The 24,545-nt window shown below is 32.2% G+C and overlaps 1 protein-coding gene and 1 long non-coding RNA gene across 17 annotated transcripts; both read left to right on the top strand.

Annotated features, from left to right (window-relative positions):
* The first annotated feature begins 3,719 nt into the window (after positions 1 to 3,719).
* On the top strand, positions 3,720 to 18,319 carry LOC142627315 (TMV resistance protein N-like). 13 transcript variants are annotated; one of them, XM_075801156.1, is made up of 13 exons: positions 3,720 to 3,933; positions 4,183 to 4,714; positions 9,645 to 10,743; positions 10,944 to 11,216; positions 11,313 to 12,176; positions 12,289 to 12,768; positions 12,847 to 13,117; positions 13,318 to 13,392; positions 14,218 to 14,506; positions 14,592 to 14,746; positions 14,824 to 15,392; positions 15,950 to 17,219; positions 17,407 to 18,319. In XM_075801156.1, exons 2-7 carry the CDS (start codon positions 4,209 to 4,211, stop codon positions 13,021 to 13,023), a joined length of 3,399 nt encoding a protein of 1,132 aa, XP_075657271.1. In that variant the 5' UTR covers positions 3,720 to 3,933; positions 4,183 to 4,208; the 3' UTR covers positions 13,024 to 13,117; positions 13,318 to 13,392; positions 14,218 to 14,506; positions 14,592 to 14,746; positions 14,824 to 15,392; positions 15,950 to 17,219; positions 17,407 to 18,319. The 13 variants fall into 13 exon arrangements, with proteins under 13 accessions (XP_075657271.1, XP_075657267.1, XP_075657262.1 ...); XM_075801152.1 differs by having other exon boundaries at positions 3,721 to 3,933; positions 12,289 to 13,117; positions 14,257 to 14,340; positions 14,421 to 14,506; XM_075801147.1 differs by having other exon boundaries at positions 3,721 to 3,933; positions 12,289 to 13,117; positions 14,218 to 14,340; positions 14,421 to 14,506.
* A 3,926-nt stretch (positions 18,320 to 22,245) lies between these two features.
* LOC142627328 (uncharacterized) lies at positions 22,246 to 24,185 on the top strand. Of its 4 annotated transcripts, XR_012842807.1 has the most exons (5): positions 22,251 to 22,485; positions 22,607 to 22,669; positions 23,256 to 23,362; positions 23,462 to 23,693; positions 23,781 to 24,185. It is a non-coding gene; the product is annotated as an uncharacterized LOC142627328 (long non-coding RNA). The 4 variants fall into 4 exon arrangements; XR_012842805.1 differs by having other exon boundaries at positions 22,252 to 22,485; positions 23,462 to 24,185; XR_012842808.1 differs by having other exon boundaries at positions 22,246 to 22,485; positions 22,941 to 24,185.
* The last annotated feature ends 360 nt before the right edge of the window (positions 24,186 to 24,545 follow it).

Raw genomic sequence — 24,545 nt, 5'->3', positions numbered from 1 at the left:
AATCCAATGAATTAAGAGAGATAGAAGTAGATATAGCACATGAAACTCCAAAGTTTGGTATTTTGTGGATGTGGTGAAAATGTTATTTTATAAGTTCTATTGTGTAATACCTATCAAAACTCGTATGATCAACACGTAAAAGTAAGGTACTTTCTTTTCAATTTGGTATATTGTGGATGTGTAAGTGTTCGACAACATATGATGACTTATAAGCACCGTTTTGGACTCTTGGGAAATTTCATGACAATTGACTTGAATATTCTTGGACTTTCTTTTTAATTTCTGGACAAACTTCTTCATCAATTTTTTTTTGGGTTTTGTTTTGTTCTGTTTGTTTATAGTTAGATAGCTCCAACAAATAGAAATATAATATCAAAATATTTACATGACTTGACTTACTTTTTTTTTTTTTTTAATGACACAGAATTAATTGCAATATATTTTTTTCAATGCGTTCACTCTCTGTGTTCTTTAATTTTCAGTCAAAAAGAGAATACATGTATTGTGGAAAATAAGTTCTATCCAATTTTTTCATTTTTCAGTTTCAACAAAATAAGTTCTGAAAGTTCAAATAGCGTGTAAAACACTATGAACGTTTTGATCCCCAATTTACAAATTACCAATTCAAGCTTAATATCAAACAATATATGTGTGAAAAATGAATATAAGTTTATGACTGAATTGATAAACAATCTAAACCAAATATAATCACATCCACGGCAGAAATTAAATGGCAAAGATTAAGAGAAGAGAGATGCAAACACAAGGACAACATAACGATGTGTTATCGAAGAGGAAACCGAAGCTCTCGGTGTAAAACCTCTCCGCCGCCCTCCAAGCGGTCAATAATTCACTAAAGAATGTAGTTGGGATACATGGACAACAAAAGACTCTTCAAGCTTAATCTACCCAGATTACCTAAGCCCTCTAAGCTCCTACTCCAACGAGGTTGAGTTGAACTTATTTCTTCTTTAGCTTACCGGATTCCGCTATAGCCCATAGCATCAACCAATATGAAATTAGTCCCTTTTTAACTGCTTCCTAGAACACCAAACAACCTTCTTACAGATATGGACAAGGTGAGAAAATGTTTTGGTAATGGACCTCTCAAGGATGTAACAATGGAGTGGAAGAGAGTAGAGGAATTTGGAGAATCTCTATGTGAAGATTGTGAATGAATCAATCTTGTTTTTCTCTAGGGTTTTCTCTCAAAAATTCTCTCTGGAAGCTCTCTACATTTCGTGGGTATAAGGGGTATTTATACTAGTGTGGCTTTGGAATGTGAAAAGACGATTTTTGCCAAACAGGGTATTTTGGCGGCTTGAGCTCGCAATTGGAACAAGTCGCGAGATTGAGCTACAAGCTAACTGCCTGGCCAGTTGGAGATTTTGTCTTGTAGTGCAATAGCTGGCATGACCCTTCAGCTTTCCCTGCATGCTTCACACGTGTGCTTCATCTGGCGGCTTGCAAGCCGCGAGTTACCCGCGAGATCCAGCTACGAGTCCCTGCTTTTCTGCACAGTCTTGAGCATTTCTTCATACTCTCTCACACACTACCCTTATATGAATCCTACTTAAAACAGGGTTTCTAAATGCTGAATTACAAGCAAATTGACACAAAATAAAGCCAACACAATGATTAATAAATTTCAACCTTACACGTTCTATCCAAATAGACCCATCGCGGAAAGAGTAGTAAAGTTTCTGGCATGTATTGTGGAAAATTAGAGGAAAGTGAGGAGAGGACTATATAGTACCTTAGTGGAAAACGCGTGTTACAGTGACACTGACACAGACAACCCACTACTCTTCTTTTTCAATGCGTTCACACTCTCTTCTTAATCTTAATCCTCAGTCAAAGAAGGCATGTTGTGCGTTTGAATGAATATATGGGTAGTTGATAATGACTGATAAAAATCTTTGCGCCTTGTCAGAAAATTATTAGAGGAGACTACTGTGCTTGAAAAAATTCTTAGGTAGTTCCGGAGTATAGTAAAATAGTGTTACTTCCTCTCATATTTATAGTAGACCCTATCATGAATTTAATGAGCGGACCCCATCAAGAATATGAGAGGAGGAAGTACCATTCTTCGTGTTCCGAGAGTACCTCAAATTACTCTTGTACTTGTAGTACCTTCGTGGAAAAGTGAAAACATGGGTTTACAGTGCTACATACCATTGCAGTTTACTTCAAGCAATAACATTATCTTTTTAGTGGTTTTGATATATTTTAGAGTTTTTTTTTTTAATTTAATTATTTTTATAAGTATAATAAATTTATAAGTGTGCACAATTTTGTTGATATAAATTACTATATTTTTACCGATAAGTAATATAAGATTACCACCTTAATAAGGTGATGAGATTAGAATAATGTAAAATATTTTGTAATCTTAAATTATTAAAATCTTATATAAAAAGTGATAAACCAAAAACTGTAATTATTTTTTTAACCTCTAAAGTTGTTTTAAAAACCTCTTAAAGCTAATGCCCTTAGTTTTTATTTAATTTTATTATTTAAGATTTATTTTCGTTATTAGGAGTTTTTTTTAGAATACTAAGTATTTTTAATACACAAGAGAAGAAAAGAAAAGATTTTAAAGAAACTGATAGTGATGTATATCTAAAAAGTTTTAACTCTTAGATACACAACACATATTGTTATTAAGAGTTTGTTCATTAGATAATGAGAGGATAAATTGTTAGCTGGACTGCTTTGAAGTAGTCCATTTATCAATTAGTTCATAACAACTTTAGTGCATTTCTTTTTATTCCCTAGCTTATGTGCTTAAATCTATTTATCTCACCATTTAATAATTAAAAAAATAAACCAAATAATCTAGTTTTTTTTCTCAACGTAAGCCAGTAATGTATATTAAAGCACTTTTTATTTCAAATATTAGAAAACAAAAATATATCTATATATGGGATGGTATATAATGGTAGTATTCACAAACACAAACTTGACAACACATTACCCATTTTTGATTGATTAAGTTTTAAGTCTATCGCGCATTGTCAGAAAATTAAATTGCAATATAATACCTTGGTGGAAGACGAGTGTGAGTGTGTTAACACATTTTTTTACTCTACTGCTGTTTTTTGTTTTTAAAATTACAAATTCTTACTCTTATTCTTTCTTCTCTTCAATTGCAAACACATTTCTTGTTGCATGGATCTGATTCCTATTTTTTTCTCTGATTCAATTCACTCTTTTTCAATGCCTTCACTCTCTTTTCTTAATCTTAATCCTCAGTTTTATTTTTTAACCACAACATGGCATGATTTTTAGACACGAACCGTTCATTGAACCGTAAAAGAGAAAAATTTAAAATTTTTAAAGTCAAACTGAGGATCAACTTTAATGACGTAATAATTAATAATATAAAAATAAATAAATTAAATGTACAAAATTTATCAATATTGATTAAAATAATATGATGTTTAAAAAGATTTAATATATATCTTGATTAAATAATGAAAAATAAAGACTGTAAAATTTCTCTTATTAAGTTTTAATAAATTTGTAGAATATTAATAATATCTCAAAAGGTTTAATAAACAAATTTATTTAAAAATCGTTCAAGATAAATAGGAAAGTGCATTCCAGTATTCCACATGGTTCTTTCCTTTTTGCTGAATAGTCAACATGGCTTTTTAAGTTTTAGAATAAAATAACCCCCACTGGTACGTTTTGCCTCTCTTCCCCAAAAAGGAACCCACTTTACTTCTGTCTCTCACTGACCCTCTCTCAGTTCTCAATCATCTCTCATTCTACCTCCGCCTCACATCACGATCAGAACCCAGGCCAGCCTCAATCTCTCTTACTTCACTTATTCACCCTCCAAACAAGAAGATCTGGAAAAAGCCTCTAATCTATTTCAAGCCATCTCGTCAGTCTCTCCCCAAACAAACAGATCCGGCAAAAAAAGAGGTAACTTCGGCTTTTGAGTCCTCTGACAACCATTGCTTTTTTAGAAAAAAAAAAAAAATTTTAGTGAAAGAAACCGGCAAACCTGTGCACGGTTCCGACAACCGGACGGTTTGACCGCGGTCGGAACGGTTTCCTGCAAAAATAAAATTTTCGGGTTTTGTGGGTTTAAAAAACCGGACTAGTGATCGGTTTCTTTTTGTTTCTCTCTGTTTTTGGCTTCATTATACCTGATACATATCTATTTTGTAGTTCAAGAATCAACAATTTAATATCCGATGGCTTTTATGGGCACAAAAAGCGCATCCTCATCTTCTTCTTCTACCACGTCTGGATTTAAATACGATGTCTTTCTTAGCTTCAGAGGCAGTGACACTCGTAAAAATTTTACAGACCATCTATATGCTGCTTTGAATCAGAAAGGTATATTCACATTTAGGGATGATGAAAAACTTGAGCGAGGAACATTCATTGCTCCAGAGCTCTTGAGAGCAATAGAAGAGTCGAGATTTGCTGTTGTCATTATCTCACAAGACTACGCTTCATCGAGATGGTGTTTGGTTGAACTAGCAAAGATTGTTGAGTGCATGGAAAAGGAGAGGCTTATAGTTTTGCCTGTTTTTCACTACATTGATCCTAGTGATGTGAGGAATCTGAGGAAGACTTTTGGAGAAGCCTTTGCTAAACATGAAGAGTGTTATCAAGATAACATAGAGGAAGTACATAGATGGAAAGCTGCTTTGACAAAAGTTGCTAGTATTGCTGGATGGGATTTACGAGACAAGTAAGAATTTCTTCACTTCACCATACGATCACTTTCTTTTCTTGTCTTTTTGCTTTTGATTTTCTACTGGCTAGTGATATTTAAGTCAATCAAATTCCAACTTTGATAATTGAGTAACTTTTGCAAAGTTTGTATGTATATAATCAATTACACTTCAAAGGGAATTTGTTGAGTTTCAGTTTCTCGTATAAATTTTCAAGTCAAAAATATTATATGGATCACACATAAGTTACTTTACGTATATTTGTTAGAGATAGCAAGTCACAAGTCCATCATTCTTGTCTAATTCCATTGTAGAAAATACAGCTTGTAGTATTCCATTCATGCCCTCTAAACTTGCCTATTCTTAGTATTTTAATTTTTTAAAAAGTAATGCACCAATATTCTTTGAGGTTTCACAAGATGACACTCATTCCCAAACATTTCAAGATATGACGCTCTCTTTCTTGAAATTCTATAAATAATGATAAGTTAAATCATTACTTTTCTAATTGAATATTCCATTATATAAGTGTTGTTATAAGAGGCGATGAACTTATCTGTTGCATCTGGGGTGGAGCCAGACCAGCAGGGTGGGCGCAATTGCCCCCAACCCCACCCCACCCCACCCCTAAATTCCCTCAAGTTCTCTTAAAAATTGAGATTTCAGTTTTGTGTGTATAAAATATTCTTAATTTAAAATTTTTAATTGAAAATATAACACTCTCCAAAAGCACAAAAAAATCTTATTTGTAACCTTAAAATAATAACATGATATACATTCACATTGAATTAAATTTCTGTCATTATCTAAAAAAAAAATTATAATATGATATATTATCGCAATATCCCCTAATCAATCTGCCAATTTTTATATGTTGTTGTTTTCAGAATTCTTTGAAACTGCTATATACTTTAGTCTTTTAACTCTCCCAATATAATCAAGGAAAAAAAATTCTTATTTGTAGCATAAAAATTATGACATGGTATGTTTACAATTTTGTCTAACCAATTTTTTGAATTTTACTTGTTGTTTTAAATTTTTTTTTACATTGCTATATACTTTTTAAAGGACTTTAAAAAATCAAAGACATACATAGAGCATTTAAAGTTTTTTGAATATATGACGATACTATTAATACTTCCAAGTTAATTTATTTTTCATCTTACTTTTAAGCATTCAAATTATATGTTTTACTTCTTTGAAATATATATATATATATATATATATATATATATATATTATAGTCAGCTTAAATTATGATGTATTTTAAACATAAGAATGACGTCATACTAATTCCAATACTACTAGGTGCTGTCCAAAAAAAAAGAAAAACCCCTCTAATACTAGGCTCAAATAAGAAATTGAAACCAATTACCAAAAAAAGAAGAAGTTATAACTTACATCTACACTATGTTTTCTTTATCAATCAATTTTTTTTAATAAATTTACTATTTTTTCTTATATTAATAAACATTTTTGGAATTAATTTTTTTCTTCAATATTTTATTTTAATCTTGTCTCCATAAACCCAAATTCTGGCTCTGTCACTATTTACATTTATTAAACCCCAAGGTAAAAATGTCATTTCGTGAAATCTCAAGGGAAGATGGTGTATTTTGCCAAAATAATAAATATCATTAATTCTCATATCCCACCCTCTCTCTCTCTCTGTCCCTTTCCTCTGTAGGTAAAACTAAGATCATCATAATACACTTTTATCTCTAATCCCAAAGGATGGTGGATCCAACAATGAAACTAGATACAAAAAGATTGAGCATTAGATTTTATTTTTGGTGCAACTTGGATGCTTGGAAATGGATGGTTGCTTTTATGGGTTTTGGTTTTCTTGCTTACATTTTTGTGCTTTTTTAAGTTCATGTTTTCGTCTAATTCCTAACACTAAAGTTTTTAATTTGATAGAATTTCTTTTTGGGCTATGAATCTTGATGTCAAATGGTACGCTTTTTGTTGTCGATTGGTTGGTTTTGGACTTTGGCTAAAACAAATTCGCATATTTAAAGTCTTTATAATGAATTACCTAAACAATTACATTAGATTTGTGAGGATTGATGATCGATGTCAGTTGTTAGTGTATACATGTTAGCTTACTGGGCTTGGGCCCATTATAGTATTAAACTTGCCATACATTCTTATAGCTTATACTACAAAAAAGATACGTCTATATGAAGGCTCACTTTTACATTTTTTTACCCAAAATAATATACAGACAAAATTTCACAAAATAATAGCTCATTTTTATGGGTTAAATTACTATTCATGCTTAGTAATATGTGGTTTTGTTATTTTGAAATTTTTTAATTAAAAAAATTATAAATCAGGGGAAAAAATATTTATCTTTTCTTTTCCAAATTGGAGGAAAAAAGGGGTAGGAAATTTTTTTAAAATCACCTCTAGAATACATAAATACAACAAAAATTTATACATATCTAACCCCCCCCAAAAAAAAATCCAACAAATTTTCTATACAATATTTTGTCCGAAACAACTTTTCTTTACCTTTCCATAATTTTCCCAACAAACAAACAACTTCCACGCATTACACCCTTCTCCATCACTGACAATTTGTTTGTGGCGCAAGGGATGCAAGTCACCCCCAGAGCAAAACTCCATGATAATGCAACAGAGATGCGAGGCTTCAAACTCTGTGTGGAGCTTAGGCAAAAAAGGATGGATGGTCCAGCATCTTCCTCTACATCTCCGCTCTCTGCACCTTCTTCTTCTTCTTCACCAAGGCCTCTTTGTCCGCCACCTTCATCATGTAGATGTCACCTGCATTTTAAAAAGTTTGTATTAGTTTTTTAGATTTTTTAATTTTAAAAAATGGTTTTGGGGACAATAACAATATGATCTTAAGCACTCGTTTAGGAGAATGAAATAAAATTAAATGGAAATGAATAAAAATAATAATTTTAAAATATTCTTCCCTTCCTTTACTTGAAAGAGTTTTAATGAAGAGAATGTAACCATTCTAATTTTTTACTAAAACTCTCAAAATACTCCTATATATTTAGCCATTTGTTTTAAAATAGGGGTCTAATGGTAATATTTTCATAAAATGATTTCGTTTCTTTCCTTTTATGTTATTCCTAAACAAGGTTACTTACATTTTATTCATTTCCATTCCTTTATTTTAAAACATCCAAACAAGGTTACTTAATTCAATTTCATTTATTTCTTTTCCATTCCTTTCCCATGCTTATATCATTCCATTCACATCCATTTTTTTATGATTATTCATTTCCATTTCATTCCATTCTCTTATAAACTCCCAAACAAAGCCTAGCTGAAGATCTTAATTGAATAAATTTGAAAATTTAAAATTTAGAGGACTTGATGGAATGGAAGTGAAGTTAGAAAACTGAATTGAATCTTGGTCAAAGTTAGATGATGCAAATTGTAATGTAGTCTTCTTTTATAATATGGCAAATAGTGAATTTTCATCTATTGAATTTTCATCGATAAATCTATAATAGGATTGTAGGGTTTAGAAAATGTTTAACTCTTGTAAAGCCATATAACATATAATTTGAACCCATCCTTTTTATATATTATTTTACTAGACCTGGCAAATAAGGTGGGTTGATCAGGTTTGGGTTCAACCTAGTTGAGTTTGGGTCAAATTGGTTTTGGGTTAGAAACAGTTGTCCTAAACGGGTCACAAAACCTATGGCTCTAACCCAGTCTTTTGAGGGCTAGGTCGACCTGATATCACACACATCTTTTCACATTAATGTATATATATATATATATATATATATATATATATATATATATATATATAATAAAAAAATCAATCATTCTATCTTCTCTTCCTTTTATAACAAATAAGAGAACTTATAAACAAAATCACTTTAAAATAAATGTTGAATAACACATAAATCATTTATTTTTGACAAAGTTGAATAATACATAAAATCATAAATGAACATAGTCCAAATTAAATAATACATAAATATTTAAAGTTATATGGTCCAAAGTTGTCTACTAATCTTATCATCATCACACAAGAACAGAAAAACATAAACTAGAATTTGGACCATATCACATTAACAACCTCATCAGGTGCACTTTTCTCAGAAAAAAAAAAAAAAAAAAAGAAGCCCTCATCAGGTGCACCTATTGCATCCAAAATATAAATAAACTTAGATTATCTTCAAAGATAACTAAATATATAAAATGTTACGAATAAAATATAATATATTGGGGAAAAGAAAAATAAGTAAATAATTAATATGAATTACATCTCAATTTACTTGAGAATTGTACACCAAGTTGGTGAGTAATATTGTCAATATTTTCAACTCCAATAAAATTTTAATATAAATTAGTATTCAATAAACACATGTCAATAAAGAACTATATTTTTTTATAACTATGACTATTCTATAAAGGAAATTAAATAAGTAGAAGTGACAAAAAAAAAAAATGGAAGAAAAAAACAAAAAAGGACTCAAAATGAAAAGTTCATGTGATGTTAAAAAATGGTCAACTTGCAAGTCGACCTGACCTAGGCTTTCGCAAGATTGAATTGACTCGTCTTTTTATGTGTCCAAAAAAACACGACCCATATTCATATATTTTTTTTCTTCAAGTTTAATCAGGTTAATGAGCTCAAGTCCCATTTTGCCTGGTCTAATTTTGACATGTTGTGATGAAAAAATCCAGGAATAACTGCAATTATATATTCAATTTCAAAAGCTTTATTGAAGGTTATTAATTTCATATTTAAAGATGTCGGCATATTTTAACCATTCTCACCCAATACCATCATGTAGATTTTTTTTTTTATGAGACCACTACTCAGATCACATATATGTGTGCGTGTGTGTAGAAATGCTTTGATAAGCAAGGACAATTGACGTGCTGAATCTTTTCTCTATATGGCCTTTGCTAACTCAACAAATTTTTGTCCTATGTTCGTTGCAGACATGAGGCAAACGTTGTTGAAGAAATAGTTAGAAAGATATCTAATAAATTGATTTCTACATACTCAATTGTCCACAAGGATTTTGTTGGAATAGACTCTCGTATGGAGGAACTGGTGAATTTATTAGGCATGGGGTTGAATGATGTTCGCTTTATAGGGATTTGGGGAATGGGAGGATTGGGCAAAACAACTCTAGCACGAGTTGTTTATGATAGATTTCGTTATTATTTTGATGGCAGCAGCTTTCTTGCCAATGTTAGAGAAGAATGTGGAAAACATGGTTTAGTTCATTTACAGAAACAGCTTCTCTTTGATATCTTGATTGAAAGAAATATTGATTTTTCAGATGTTCAATGGGGAAGTAATGTGATAGAGAAGAGATTATGTTGTAAAAGTGTTCTTATTGTTCTTGATGATGTGGATCAACTTGATCAATTAGAAGCATTAGCAAGCGAGCGAGATTGGTTTGGTCGAGGGAGTAGAGTCATTATAACAACAAGAGATCAACATCTATTGATCAAACATGATGTGGCTAGAGCTGAAATATACAAGGCTAAGGAATTGAATAGTGATGAAGCTCTTCAGCTCTTTAGTCGAAAAGCCTTCAAGAAAGACCATCCTTTAGAAGGTTATGTGGAGTTGTCCAAGAAAGCGATATGTTATGCTCAAGGCCTTCCTTTGGCTCTTAATGTTTTGGGTCCCTTCTTGAAAGGTAGAAGCCTTAATGCATGGGAAAGTGCCCTAGATAGACTAGAAGAAACTCCTCCAAAAAAAGTTTTGGATACACTCCGGATAAGTTTTGATGGCTTGGAAGAAACAGAGAAAAAAATATTTTTAGATATTGCTTGTTTCTTCAAAGGAGAATATAAAGATCATGTAACAAATATACTACAAACTCCTCGTTATAGGCCAAGCATTGATATAGATGTTCTTGTGGAAAAATCTCTCATAACCATCTTCAAGGGATATTTGTGGATGCATGATTTATTGCAAGAATTAGGTCGGCAAATTGTTCATAGCGAGTTCCCTGAACAACCTGGTAGTCGTAGTAGGTTGTGGCTCAAGGATGATATTCTTCATGTACTGAAAAATAACACTGTAAGTTGATTATGTAGAATTTTTCTCTCTATTTTCTTTTTCTTTTTCACTTGGTAGATGTATTGTATTTTTTTCTTTCATTTTTTTTTCTATCATTTTATAAAATATTAGTTCATCAGTATTATTTTTGCTTAAAATTTTAAAATCATTATACATTTGGAAAATTCTATTATGAGTTGACTTGATGCTTCTCCAATTAGGGATCAAAAAAAATTCGAGGCATAATATTACATTCGCCCCAACCGGTAAAAGTGCAACTACACAAGGAAGCTTTCAAAAAGATGGAAAATCTCAAATTTTTAATAGTTAAGAATGTACATATTTGTGAACCACTTGAATTTCTTCCCCGCAGTCTAATATTTCTTAAGTGGCCCAATTATCCTTTTCACTGGCCATCCGAATATTTTCCTGAACAACTTATTGCTATAGAGATGCCACATAGTTGCATTACATTGCCAAAGCTAATCAAGCAGGTATGATTATGTATATTTTTAAATTGAGATTTTTGTTAAATTTTTTATTTCAAATTTTGTTGTAGTTAACTTTTGATTTTTATTTTTTCCCTACAGGAGCATCAATTAGAAAATTTGAAAGATGTCAATCTTAAAGGTTGTGAATTTATTACAAAATTACCTAAATTATGGGCCCCAAATTTAGAGAAATTGAACCTCAGTAGTTGTCACAATTTAGTTAGATTACCAAAATTACGGGCCCCAAATTTAAAGTTTTTGAAACTCTCTTTTTGTCGAAATTTAGTTGAGATTGATGAGTGCTTTAGCTCTCATAAAAAGCTTGAAGTATGGTTTCTTGATGGTTGCAATAATCTTCAAATTCTTCCAAGCCAGCTCAGGTTGAAATCTCTTTATTTTTTTACTCTTTCCGATTGCTCAAGGCTTGAGAAGCTCCCTAATTTTCATCCAGAAATGGAATGTTTAAAGACTTTATATTTACATGGGAGTGCTATTAGAGAGGTGCCTTCATCAATCGAGCATCTCACTAAGCTTGAAAAATTAAGTCTTTTTGCTTGCAAAAACCTTCGGGATCTTCCAGATAGCATTTATAAATTGCAACAGCTTTGGAAATTGACGACTCCTACTGGCAAATTGAGACTGACGTGCAATTCTTCTGATAGCTCTTCCGGATATGAGTTTGTGAAGATGAAAGAACTAAAGTTCGTGGGACGTGAAGGCATAATTGAATTAGATCTTTTGAAGGAGCCTGATTACTTCCCCGCATTGGAAAGAATAGATCTATGTAAAAACAATATTGTTACCATCCCTGATATTAGCAGATTTCCCAGATTAAAATCGCTTAATATTATGGAATGCAAGCTTCTTAGTAAAATTCAAGGACTTCCACAATCGATAAGGAGGGTTGATGCAAATAATTGCATGTTGTTGGATACCCAATCACCAAGCGGGCTATTGAATCAGGTTTTTCTCTTTCTTTAAGATATATATAAAGAAACAATTTTTGTTACTTTCTCTAAATACTTTAAAAGATGTGCTAAGTGAAAAATATCTTGAATTTTCTAATTGCATGTAGGTAATAAAAATTATTGGGATTTTTCCAAGTAGAGTATGTGGTAGGGAAAGAAGCAACAAATTAATGGATCCACAGTTGACCAATTACTTCCCATCTGAAACTGAGGGTGCTGAATATGAAGATGGGGACATATCAATGGATCCGCAGTTCTCCAATAATTTCCCATCTGAAACTGAGGGCTTTGAACATGAAGATGGGGACATTGATCGTACTATTTATTGTTGGGGAACTGAGATGCCGAAATGGTTCAATCATCAAAGTGTTGATAATTCCATATTTTTCTTTGTTGGGCGCAAATTTCCAAAATTGGCTGTCTGTATTGTTCCTAGACGAGAGTTTGTTTGTGGCTCTGTTCACATTTCCATCAATGGTTATAAAAAATCAGATCTTATGAAGGATCATGATGTTAGAGGAAATTCTTTTACAAAAAGATCTATATATAATAGAAGCGGAAGAGAAGAGCTTATGAAGGATCACAATGTATATTTTGAACAGTTCAATTTTTTCAGTCGAGAAAATCATCTATTTTTATTTTCTCTAACTCAAAGGTCTCTGCAGAGACATTTGAATAAATCAAATCCAGCTGACCAGAATCTTGTTGAGGTTTCAATTACATATTTCAACAATGAGTATAGTGTAAAAAGGTGGGGGGTCCACGTAGAATGTACCTGTCCTCCTCAAGGAGATGATGCTGTTGATTACTTGCCTACTTCGAAGAAACTGAGGACATTTTGATGACCTCCGAAGAAATATGCCTCAATCAAAAAATCACATTGAAACTGTTTCTCCTCTGTCGTTTTGGTCCGATTCTTTTGCATTTGATGCCAAGGTATGTTTCCCTTTTTAGTAGCACTATTTCATTTGCGACTTTTACCCAACGGCAATGGATATCATATCAACTTATAAACATTTACTGTGTTTCTGTAAAAAAAAATTGGGAGCTGAATATGTTTCTGAACATAAAAATTGTTATTTATAAAATAATTATTTCATTATGGTTAATTGGTCTTATTTTTTTTGTTAATGCAGTTGATTGCGATGGTTGCGGTTGAAGTCATTGGTAGGCCCCAGATTTCCTTTTGCCTTGGATGTGAGCTCAGTCTGGTATGATTTTGTGTTTTTTTTATCTGATTTTTCAAATTGAGATGCATAATTTCTGCTTAGCTTACCATGTGGCCTTACCATGGTGAAGAAAGATCTTGCAATTGTTTCCTAGTTTTATTCATTCGTTTGGACTTAATTGGTTTCTTGATTTAAAAAATTATGTACACCAGTTGCTTAGAATCCTGACTTTTGTAGAAAATGTGTATCATTTTGAATTTTAGAGCTACATCAAATTTGTTGGCTGTGTACAAGATTGTTTGAGATAAATCGTAAATGATTTGCGTTACAGCATCACACCTGAATGGTCTATAATAATTTACTAGGTTAGCTGGTCATTTAAGACATGCTAACCAAAAATTAGAAAGGCTGTGCATTTGGTTGGGTCACTGGAAGAGTATAGTTCGTATTGACTAGTTGAAGAGCTGATTTTCAAAGGTATAATCTAAAAGCACAGGTCTTCAATATTTTTTGTTCTTTCTCTATTAATTAGGAATATTTGATATAGTGAGGATTGCAGGGCCACGATTTCATTATTGTTGGCATAGCAACTATAGCGGCTGTTATAACTTTTTTATTCATTTAAGTTTTTGTATTTAAAATGATCTTTCTATCCTTTAGGATCCTCTGTCCGCATTTTATAGTCAATCCTCTAAAGGTCAAACTTAATTTTCAAAGTAGTTTGAGTCACCCTATTGCCTTTAGAATGCAAGACAAGCATTAACGGGAAAGCTTCAATTTCAAGTCAGTCTTATGCAAGTAGAAAAGATAGTTGAAAAATGAAAATCAGCATTTAATAAGTTGACCCAGTCCTGAATTCTGCTGAAGGTTATGAGCTATAAGCATCTCAAACTTCATGGCATACAGTGAACTGAAGACAAGGGCAGTCTAGCAAATTTTGTGTGGAACCTTTAAAAAAAAAAAATCCTTTGATGAGCCCTCTACACTGAGGTAAACTTGAAGCTCCTCCTCTGCACATTGATGAAGTCACTTAGACTCAGACTCGGCTTAACCCTGCGCTACAAATACAGGATGAGACATTGTTTCCTTCAAGTTGGAGGAAATGACAAACCTTTCAAGTACTCAAAGAATTGCCTCTTGGCATACTTGTCCTCAGGTAAATAATATCCATAGACATTTGTCCATTTAATAACTTGCCTCAATTCAACTTTCTGCATAAACAGCATATTTGATGAGAACAGGGAGGGTTTGTGCTTTACTTGGAATGGACTCAGGTATCGGGGGTGCTACAAGAGATTCAAACTTCAGTTCTATCCAGTTAAGCATATTGGATGAGAATGAACTCAGTAATTGTATCAATAGAGGCCTTGAGCATTGGTTTCAAAGCTACTTTCAGGTCTCTCTCTTTCACACTCACACTCTCACTATATCTCTCTCTCTCTCTCATGATGCTCCATATTTTCTATTTTACAGGGCTGCTCTAGTCAACGCTATATATATAATGATCATTTTCCTAAATGTGAAATTTTGGAGTGGTTTTGCCATCAAAGTGGTTCTTTATTGAGAATCCAGCTAATTCCAAATCTTTATACTAATTCTGACTGGATAGGAATTGCTCGATGTGCTACATTCACAGTGCACAAGCATCCAACTCTCATTCTTGACAATTCGGCTACAGAAATTTCTCAAGGCTTTTCTTCTTCTTTGAGAAGTGACATGGGCAGCTGGATGGTGTCAACTAAACACTACATCACTGAGTCTGAACACATCACTGAGTCTTGATGATGATAATGTTGAGGGGGAATCCAGTGGAACTGGTGGATCTAATGGGACATTGAGAGGGCTTCAGGAAAAAATAAAGCAGTAGAGCCATGATGATGTTGATGATGATGAAGATGAGGGAGAAACCAGTGGAACTGGCAGATCTAATGGGAACATTGAGAGTGCCACATTATCAGGAAAAAGTTTGTGCAACTTGCTATCAAAAATTCTTTGATGCCGGGGGGCCAACCCATTATTGTCATCGTCGAGAACGCTCTGAGGTACCTCTCTGTTTCTCTCATGACCTTTATATGTCTAATTTACAAGACTTTCATTTACACTTTACACCATCTATTGCCTTCTATACCATTGTTAAAGAGAGCACAACTTTTTTGGTGTCTATTTTATAATGATTCAAAATATTCTTATACATTAATTATAATAAGTTTAAAAAACTTAAACTAATAAGATCAAATAAAAAATAATGAACTTCAAACATCTAACTTTTGAATACACATGTTGCACTTGTGAAGAGCTTTTTTTATTATAATTCTGATATAATCCCATAAATTTTTGGAAGTCCAAATTTTTTTACAAGAGGTTTTTTGCGTTTTGGAAGTTCATATTTTTCCACGTCATTATTCTAATATGTATTTTTTAATTGAGTTTAAATTTTATAAAAATTCTTTATAAAACCTCTTATATTTATCCCATCAATTGGTAAACGCTTATCAAATATTGACTACTATAAGTCTATAATTATCAAATTTATATTTTGTTGAAATTTTCCCAACATTGTATGTGTTACTGAATAGTTATCAATATATCTATTTTACAGGAATTTCATTTACACTATCCATATGATCGTTGTTTCCCTCCAACTAAGATTCCAGAGTTATTCAGCCATTACGCTTCTGGATCCTCAATGGCAATCCAGTTACCTTCAAATTTGCATAATGATTCTAATTTGTTGGGATTTGCTATATGTGCTGCATTTTCAGTCCAAGAGTATCCAATTGAGTTTCTTGACAATCTGGAAACTGAAATTCCCCACCATCTAAGTTGTCTATTTGATATGGATATAGGTGGTTTGAAACCTCTCCATGTATATAGCACCTTTAAAGAAGAACTCAAGTGGTTACATCTACATGGATTCATTTGGCTATCCTATATACCATATTGGTGGCTTTCAGATAAGATAAATCAATGCAACCACATAGAGGTCTCAATTGCAAGCGACTGGCCAGGCTGGATTGTACATAAGTGTGGACTTCGTCTTGTGTACCTACAGGATGAACAAGAGTTTTGGCAAATTCGATTCCACTTGAGGGCTTCACTTTATGACAATTGGGACATCATTCGTGAAGATTTAGTGGAACACCGACCATTAAAATCATCCTCAAAAGCATCCTCAAGTCAAACATTCTCTATGAATAAATGTTTTCCTCAAAGTGAAATTCTGGAATGGTTTAGGCATCAAAGTACAGGCCCTTCTCTTTCTATCCAGCTACCTTCAAATTTCAGTAATGCTAGTACTTGGATAGGACTAGTATTATGTGCTTCATTTTCAGCCCATGAGCATCCAACTATCACAGGTGATAATCTGGATTCAGACATTTCCCACCACCTTATTGTCATTTGGATGCTGAGAAAGGTAGCCTAGAATCTCCCTTTCTCTATCAAATCACTGAAGAGAACTTCACGTGGTTAAATATACAGGGATTCATTTGGCTATACGACATACCTCGTGGGTCATTGTCAGATATTTTTAATCAGAGCAGTCAGATTGAGGTTTCAATTAGAAGTGACTTCCCAGATTTGATGGTGAAGAAGTGTGGGCAGCGTTTCTTATGCCATCAAGATGTGGAAGAGTTTGAGCAAACGATCATTAAGTGCTCTACTGTGCCTTTTTACATTATGGAACTCATCCATCAATCATTAGCTAGTGATTCTACAATGATAAGCCAAAGAATGAAGCTGGTTGTTCTTATGAGGATCCAAACCTTGGAAGGTTGAGAAGACCCATTTACCCAGAGCAAAGCAGTAGAGATAGCGTCTATCTTGAAGATCAACACCCTGATAATCAACTCAGCAAAAGTGATTTATAGGTAACAAATTAATGTGTATTTCCTTTCAAATTACCATCAAGCTCCCTTCTAGTTCAGTCATCAGTGGCATTGTATGATCCCCCTTATAAGGAGAGCCATAGTTGAATCACCCCCTCTTTTACTGATTTTAACAATTTGGAATTGTTGGAAAAATTCTCTCATTGAACATCATGTTCCTATTTTACAGGAATTTGATCGAAGTTTAGTGTATAATTCTTGTTTTCCTCCAAGTGAAATTCTTGAGTGGTTCAACCATCGCAGTGGCGAGCCACCAGTGACAATCTATCTACCTCCAAATTTTTATGATGATAGTACTTGGAGGGGACTCGCTCTATGTGTTCCTTTCTCAGTCTACATCAAGGATCCTACTGCCATCCTAGACATTCTTCATTTAGAAAATGCTCATCATCTTTATTGTCATTTGGAAAGCAATGTTGGTTCTTTGGAACCTCTCCATGCCTATTGCCTTACTAAAGAAGATGTCATGTTGTTACATCTAGGTGGATTCATGTGGCCATCCTATATACCACGTAGCTCATTTCCAGATTGGTTGAATCAATGTAATCACATTGTGGCTTCAATTGTTAGCGATTGCCCGGACTTGACAGTGGTGAAGTGTGGACTCCGTCTTGTACATCAGCATGATGAAGAAGAGTTTAAGCAAACTACAAGGCACGGCTTGGCCTCATTGTCTGACAATTGGGGTCTCATCCTTCATTTGACGGCTCACAGTAGAAAAAGAAATAAGCAAAACCTCTCCATGCTTAAAGAGAAAGGCGAGCATGTGCTAGAATAGCATCTCCTCTTATTGTCCTGTTGCTTTTCTTAGCGGTTCTCCCTTCTGTTCTCTATTACAAGTCTAACTAGACACTCATAATCTCTGCTGCTTAGTTAACTCAATATTGGTCTCGAGTTTCTTGTTCCTTGGACTAATGTGAGCACTATATTTAGTTTTTGCATTAATAGGAGGCAACAAAGGCTTGTGACTAATAGTGAGCTGTTAAAAATATGCTTCAATTTTATTGGAAGGAACGATTAAAAATGAACTTTGTTTGGACATTTTCTTCGTTTAAGGGAATAAATGCATGTTCATGTAGTAATCACTAGCAAGTGATCTCTATGTTGAGATAATTGAGTAGAAAACAATTATCATAAACAATAATGTGACTTCTACACATGTTGGAAACACTTTTTGTAAGGTGATAATTGCCCACACAGAGTTAAGAAGTTAACAAGGTAGGCTTAATTGGATTTGTATATAGTAGCTGACTGGAATAAGGTTGTCATCTTAAAGAACATTTTGAGCCTATTCACTTGGTCAGGTTTCTGTGAGTAGCCTAGGTGCATAGGCATTTACTGAGAAATAAGTGCTTCCGTATAGTGAAAATACCCAAGAAATTCCTTTGTTCATTGTTATTGATTTTTAACAACAATTTATTGTTTGCTTTAAAATAGTAATAATAATGATAAGGAAGGGAAAAGGAAAGTAAAATGGTGGATGGAAGATTGTGCCTGGAGGAAAAGATGGACAATTTTTTTTTTTTTTGAATTATTTTTGTAATAATTCAATTGTTACCAAGTGGAGGAGAGGAGATTTTTTTTATAAATTTTTACAACAAGTGAGGGAATGAGGATTTGAATTATGGTCCTCCTCATAAAGGAGATCATTTAATACCACTGGACTACAAAGCTTTTGGTTGGAGGAGAGATTTAATTCATTTGAACTTAAATTGAAGACGGGTGAGCTAATAAGTAATTTGTCACACATCTCTCAAGCGTTGGCACAAAAAGTTATTAAAAAAAAAAATAATAGAGAAAAACGATATGTACTTATAGATGTTAACATTTACCAAGTGTATCATCCATAGTAAATTAATATTAGAGAACAAAGATTGGATCCAATGCTTTGTGCAACGAACCCGTTAGAATTATGACACGTCTTCACTTTTAACCATATGTCATGATCTTGACGGTAATTGGACCAAGCCAAGTCCAATTTTAGGTAACTTGAGTTTTATATATTGTTTTCAAATCAAGGTGAATATTTGGACCACTAGCTTCATGCATCTACTTCATAGACACCAATTTTACATTTGTTCTATTTCCCTCTTATATATTATACTACTGTCATGTTAATTCTTCACTGAATTATCCATTAATATTTAGCTACCATCACATACAATCAATTTCACCAGCCACAGGGTATAATAATACATATGTTTAAAAGAAAATCAACAAGTTCAAACTCCCAATCATAAAAGGTTCAAATCAGTGCCGACTTACTACTATTGATGCAATCGCTTAAGGTCCCAAGTATAAAGAAGGCCCCAAATTTTAATTTAGTTAAGCCTAAATATTAGCTAATAAATAGACAAAAATGCTACTTTCACAAAAATTTTCACAACACTTTTACAACAAATCCTAAGTAGTAGGTTGTTATAAGCCGTTTTTTATTAGCAAAAAAACAATTTCAATTATGGGTTCTATTGTGAATGTAGCACTTCTAAAAAAAAAAAGAGCAATCTACAAAAAAAATTCACAGCATTTTTCACAATAGTTTAAGTTGACAAATTTTTACTAGTACACACCTATGTCTTTCACTAACATCACACTTTTACTTACCAATATCATTCTATCACATCAATAGGTATGAAAATTTTTTGTCAAAATTTTTTGTGTTATACTTTTGTTGTGAAATTTTAAAGTACTCACAAGTGTATGGACCGTACCCAAGTATGTGACAAAAATGAGGTCGAACTCATAGGGACTTAAATGAATGTAGGAAAATACATTCATAATCTATACTTTTGATTAACCAAATTAATCATAATCTATACTTTTGATAATAAATAACTAGTCTTGTAAAAAAAAATACATTATTTGATTAATTGGAATATTCTTTAAAACATAAGGAAATATAAAAAATGAATTGCACGTATGTTTTAGATAAACATAGGTGGTCTATCAGTACTTTGGAAATTTTAATATTGTTGAAAAGATCATTCTAGAGTTTTCGAGAATAATTTGAAAACTTTCAATCCCATAATGTTTTCTTCATAATTCTCCTCTTTCAAAGAAAGAGAATTCTAAAAAGTGAAAGTCTAATTAATTATTATGAGGATCATTAATTGTTTCTTTTTCCTATATATAGGGCATTGTAAAAGAGTTGCTCATGCTTTGGCAAAGACATTACAAGAGGAGGCCTCCCAGGTTTGACTTAAGGATTGTCCTCCTTTTATTCTATCCCTTTTACAATCTGATTTCCACGCTCAAATCTCAATAAATTGACTATTGTTTATTATAATTTTTTTTTTAAAAACTTCATTTTGTTACTAAGGAGACAATCTCAAAGGAGTTTTTTTTTTTTTTTTTTTTTTTTTGAGAAGGAATCTCAAAGGAGTTTGCAACTCTTAAAATTTTAAAATAGTTTGTAAGTGCACAATATTAGTTTATGTAGTTGATTAATTTATAACACGGAATTTTTTTTACTGTTACTTATTAAAGTAATGTTATTTTAAAATATTTTAAAAAATTAATTTTATTTTGGTTTATTTCATAAACTGATGTCATTTTGTGATGTGATGTGGTGTTTAGAATTAATATTTAAATCCAAATATTTTGTATTTTGGGCCTGTTTGGTAAGAGGATTTAACCGTAATTTTTTTTTTTTTGAAAACCATAAAATAGTGGGTTTTACACTTGAATCTATTGTTTAGCTAATACTTTCTAAATACAATTTTCATAAAACTATTTCCTATTTTCCCAAATGAAAATTGGATATTGAAAACGGCTAAGAAGATATTTTCAAGATACAGAAAATGTTTTTAATAGCACAGCTGGTAATAAATTGAAAATAATGGACCTCATAGATTTGCTCAAGCTCTTCTATCTCTTAAATTAAGAAGTTTACATTTATCACAAATTTGAATTTTATCATCATATAAAAAAAAATGTACATTAGTTTTATTCCCACATTTCAATTTTGAAATTTATCGTTATCCCCAAAAAAAGTAATCTACACATTACTTTCTATAGATTTTTTTTTTTAAAATCTCAAAGCAAAAATGGTCTCCCAAACATGATTTTTTTTCAATATTTTGAAAATTGTTCTTAAATGTAGGAGCCAAACACATAAAATGTAAAAATTATTATATGAAAACTAGTTTCACATTCAATTTTTTGATATTTATTTTCATACTTTTTGTATAACAAAAACAAAAATCCTCCTACAAAATAAAATTACTAAAATTGATTTTGATAAAAGTTTTATTTTATTTTAAAAAAAAAGTTACTAAAAGTGATTCCATTATAAAAATCGATCGAAAATGTACAACATAATATTGTATTATTAATAAGTTTTTCAATGAAATTTATATTTGAATTAATGATAATAATTTTAGATATTCTTTTTAAAAAATTATATTGGGATAAGATTCCCTCCCATTAAATCCTTCAATTTCCTCTAAGTTTTAGTCATATGTAAGACATTTGACATTTATTTAATTTTGTGTGATTGATGAAAATTGAAAGAAACTTGAATATTTAAATGGGAGGGGATTTTACTCTTATCCCAATCTAAATTAGAATAAATTAGCTTAATTAATTGGAGGAATCCCTTAGGAGATGGGGTTAGGGGTTTTGAACCCAAAACCTCATGGATTTCGTGATGTTTTTAAAACCGTTATACCAACTCATTGAGGTTTTAATTATTTAGTTTAGATACATGCTTGTTAATTTCAATATGAAATCAACAAATAAATAAGTATAAATTTGACTATTTATTGGTAGGTAGATGAGAGTTGATTGAACTTAAAAAAAAAATACTCAATTAGAATTTTAAAGACTCACTTGATTTATATAAAACAAATTCATCACTCATTACAATTGATTTTTTATGTAACAATATAATCATTGGCATAAAATGTATATTTATGCCATATTAATAATTTACTTTTTAGGTTTCTCAAAAAAAAAAAAAAAAAAATTTTAGACTCCACTTCAAAAGCTTTATAGTCTAGTGTTCTTTACCAAAAAAATAACCGTAGTTCAAATTCCCATTTTCCAAATCTTCTAACAATTTAATTATTTAAGAAAGAAATTACTTTTTTTTTTTTTTAAGGGAAGCAAATGAAATTTACTTTTTAAGTCCCATGCTATAAATGACCCAAAGCCCAGAATCAAAAGCAAAAAAAATGAGTTTTCGTTCAGTCTCCAATGACTAGCTGAGGCGCGTTTGTCGGCGATCTCAGCTCCGCCACTTCTTCAGGTCTCTCTGATCTATTTAACACTCTGTTTGTTTTTACATTTCCTATTAATAATTGTTTGTTTATTGATTAATTTATTGATTTACCGGTTTAATTGAGAAAAATTTTGAGTGAATTCAATAGATTCTTCATTTGTGAAGTACACCGTGGAGCCATAGAATTTGGGGGGAACTCACTTAGCTCAAGGTAATTTTTCTCTCCTTTTCTCTGTTTGTTTACCGAGAAAATGAATGAAAAAAAATATCATGCTTATGTGGAAGCTTGGTGGTTTGTGTCTACATATGCCTTTGATTTCAGAAAGAGCAACAATTTTACCCTAGAAAAAAAATTCAAGGAAAATTAAAGAGGAACAAATATAAAACGAGAATTAAAACTTTGAATCGTTTGTTATTGAAGAGTCCATCTCTGACTGTAGCACTCTATTGGAATAAATGTGTTCTTGTTGTGAATCTTGTAGTTTCAGTAGAATGCAGAAGGCCACCATAGAATGCCTCACAAAGATTCAGGCTTTGACTAATTTTTGGGGTTATTATATGTATTTCTTTCAAAGAGAGCATTTATGAGGCATTGTCTGCTGCAGAAGAAGTGTAATAATGTGTTTCTTCATTATTCTAGTATGAGTGATATAACGTTCGCTATTCTAGTTTTTTAGCACTACTGTTTCTCATTTTTTTGGGTACTATAGTAGTGTTATTGTTGCTTCTCTCTATATTTGTTTTGAGTTCAAATATTGCTCTACTGTGCTGTGCTCTCATTTGCTTACACGGTGCAGTCAGTGCTCTTCAGGATCTATACAGGTCCCTGAACGACCCACCAGTGCTGAAGGGATGGAGAGTCAAGAACAGGAGTGTCATGTTCTGATTCATCTGTTATACACCTGTAATCCACTTAGCTAACCTATTTTTTCTACTAACAATGCCACATTGCCACAAAAGCCCAAAACCTTACCCTTCTATGGTCTCTACTAATTTTATGCAGTAAAATTCAAGGACTAAATCTCACTGGGTGGATTGGATGCCAGCTTAATAACCTGCATCATTTGAACCACCTGTAACTGAAACTGCCTTGTTATATTTAGCTCTTATTGAAATGGTACCTGTACTGATGATTTAATTCTTTATTTTGGTTTCTTCTTTAGGGATGTCAGCTGCAATAACATTCAGGTGAAACTGTTTTGTAACAGGAAGGGCAACTGTTATTTGTTTATATGGTAACATTCTGATTTCTTCTTTATTCTGTCTTAAGCGTTATAGTTGTTTATATAGTAACAGAAAGGGCAACTGTTTCTGCTTCCCAGGTTAAACCGTCAAATTAGTCTTCTTTCTTGTAGTAGTTCATTAGAAGAGTTCATCGCGCAATTTAAGTTTTAAGCGTTGGGCTGTTAAAAAACTAGATATGCTATGCCATTTACTGTTTACACAGAAGAGGAATTGGGTATCTATAAGTCTGATGCTGGAAATACCCCATTATGTCCATTTGATTGTTCTTATTGTTTTTGAGGATACATGCAAAAATCTGTTGGGTGTGGTTGCTTCCTTTGATTTAGTGAATCAGATTTTCATGTAGTCTTGTAACTTTTCATTTGCTGTTTTGTTGTTATAATTTGAGGGTATTGGAGCAGAGCTTTCTTTTGCCTTGTACACTAGAACTAGATTACATTATTATTTTTATCTAATTTAATCAATTTTGTTCTTATAATTAAGCATGTTTCTCAAAGTATGACTTCTTTGAATCCAAGATATGAATCTTTGTAAGTTTTGAGGAAGAATTCGACGAAGTCAGAGCCTTGTAGTCTATCTGTTAGTCAAACTAATTCTCTTACACATTTGAAGTAGAACATTATATAATTATTACATTTTTGCAGTCCTGAATTCATGGTGATAATACAGATATAAATATGGATTTTTCATATAACTCCATTGGTTCTTATAGTTGCATTTACTTGAGTGAATTGTGTGATGCACTCACTTTATTGCTTAGCATCTGAAAGCTTTTTTTTACGTTCTTGGGAAGTTGATCCTGGGGGTTTCTTGCAACAACTAATATATGCACTGTTGTACAT

This window comes from Castanea sativa, chromosome 3 (assembly GCF_040712315.1).
Source record: "Castanea sativa cultivar Marrone di Chiusa Pesio chromosome 3, ASM4071231v1".
Classification (NCBI taxonomy): Eukaryota; Viridiplantae; Streptophyta; class Magnoliopsida; order Fagales; family Fagaceae; genus Castanea; species Castanea sativa.
Note: the sequence above shows the minus strand (reverse complement) of the source record. Positions and strands in the feature narration are given on the sequence as shown.

Excerpts from the sequence above, each read along its gene's own strand:
- LOC142627315 (XM_075801152.1), top strand. The coding sequence starts at position 4,209 with ATGGCTTTTATGGGCACAAAAAGCGCATCCTCATCTTCTTCTTCTACC. Across the intron at positions 4,715-9,644 it reads GGATGGGATTTACGAGACAA|ACATGAGGCAAACGTTGTTG; the intron begins GTAAGAATTTCT and ends TGTTCGTTGCAG. Across the intron at positions 10,744-10,943 it reads ATGTACTGAAAAATAACACT|GGATCAAAAAAAATTCGAGG; the intron begins GTAAGTTGATTA and ends TTCTCCAATTAG.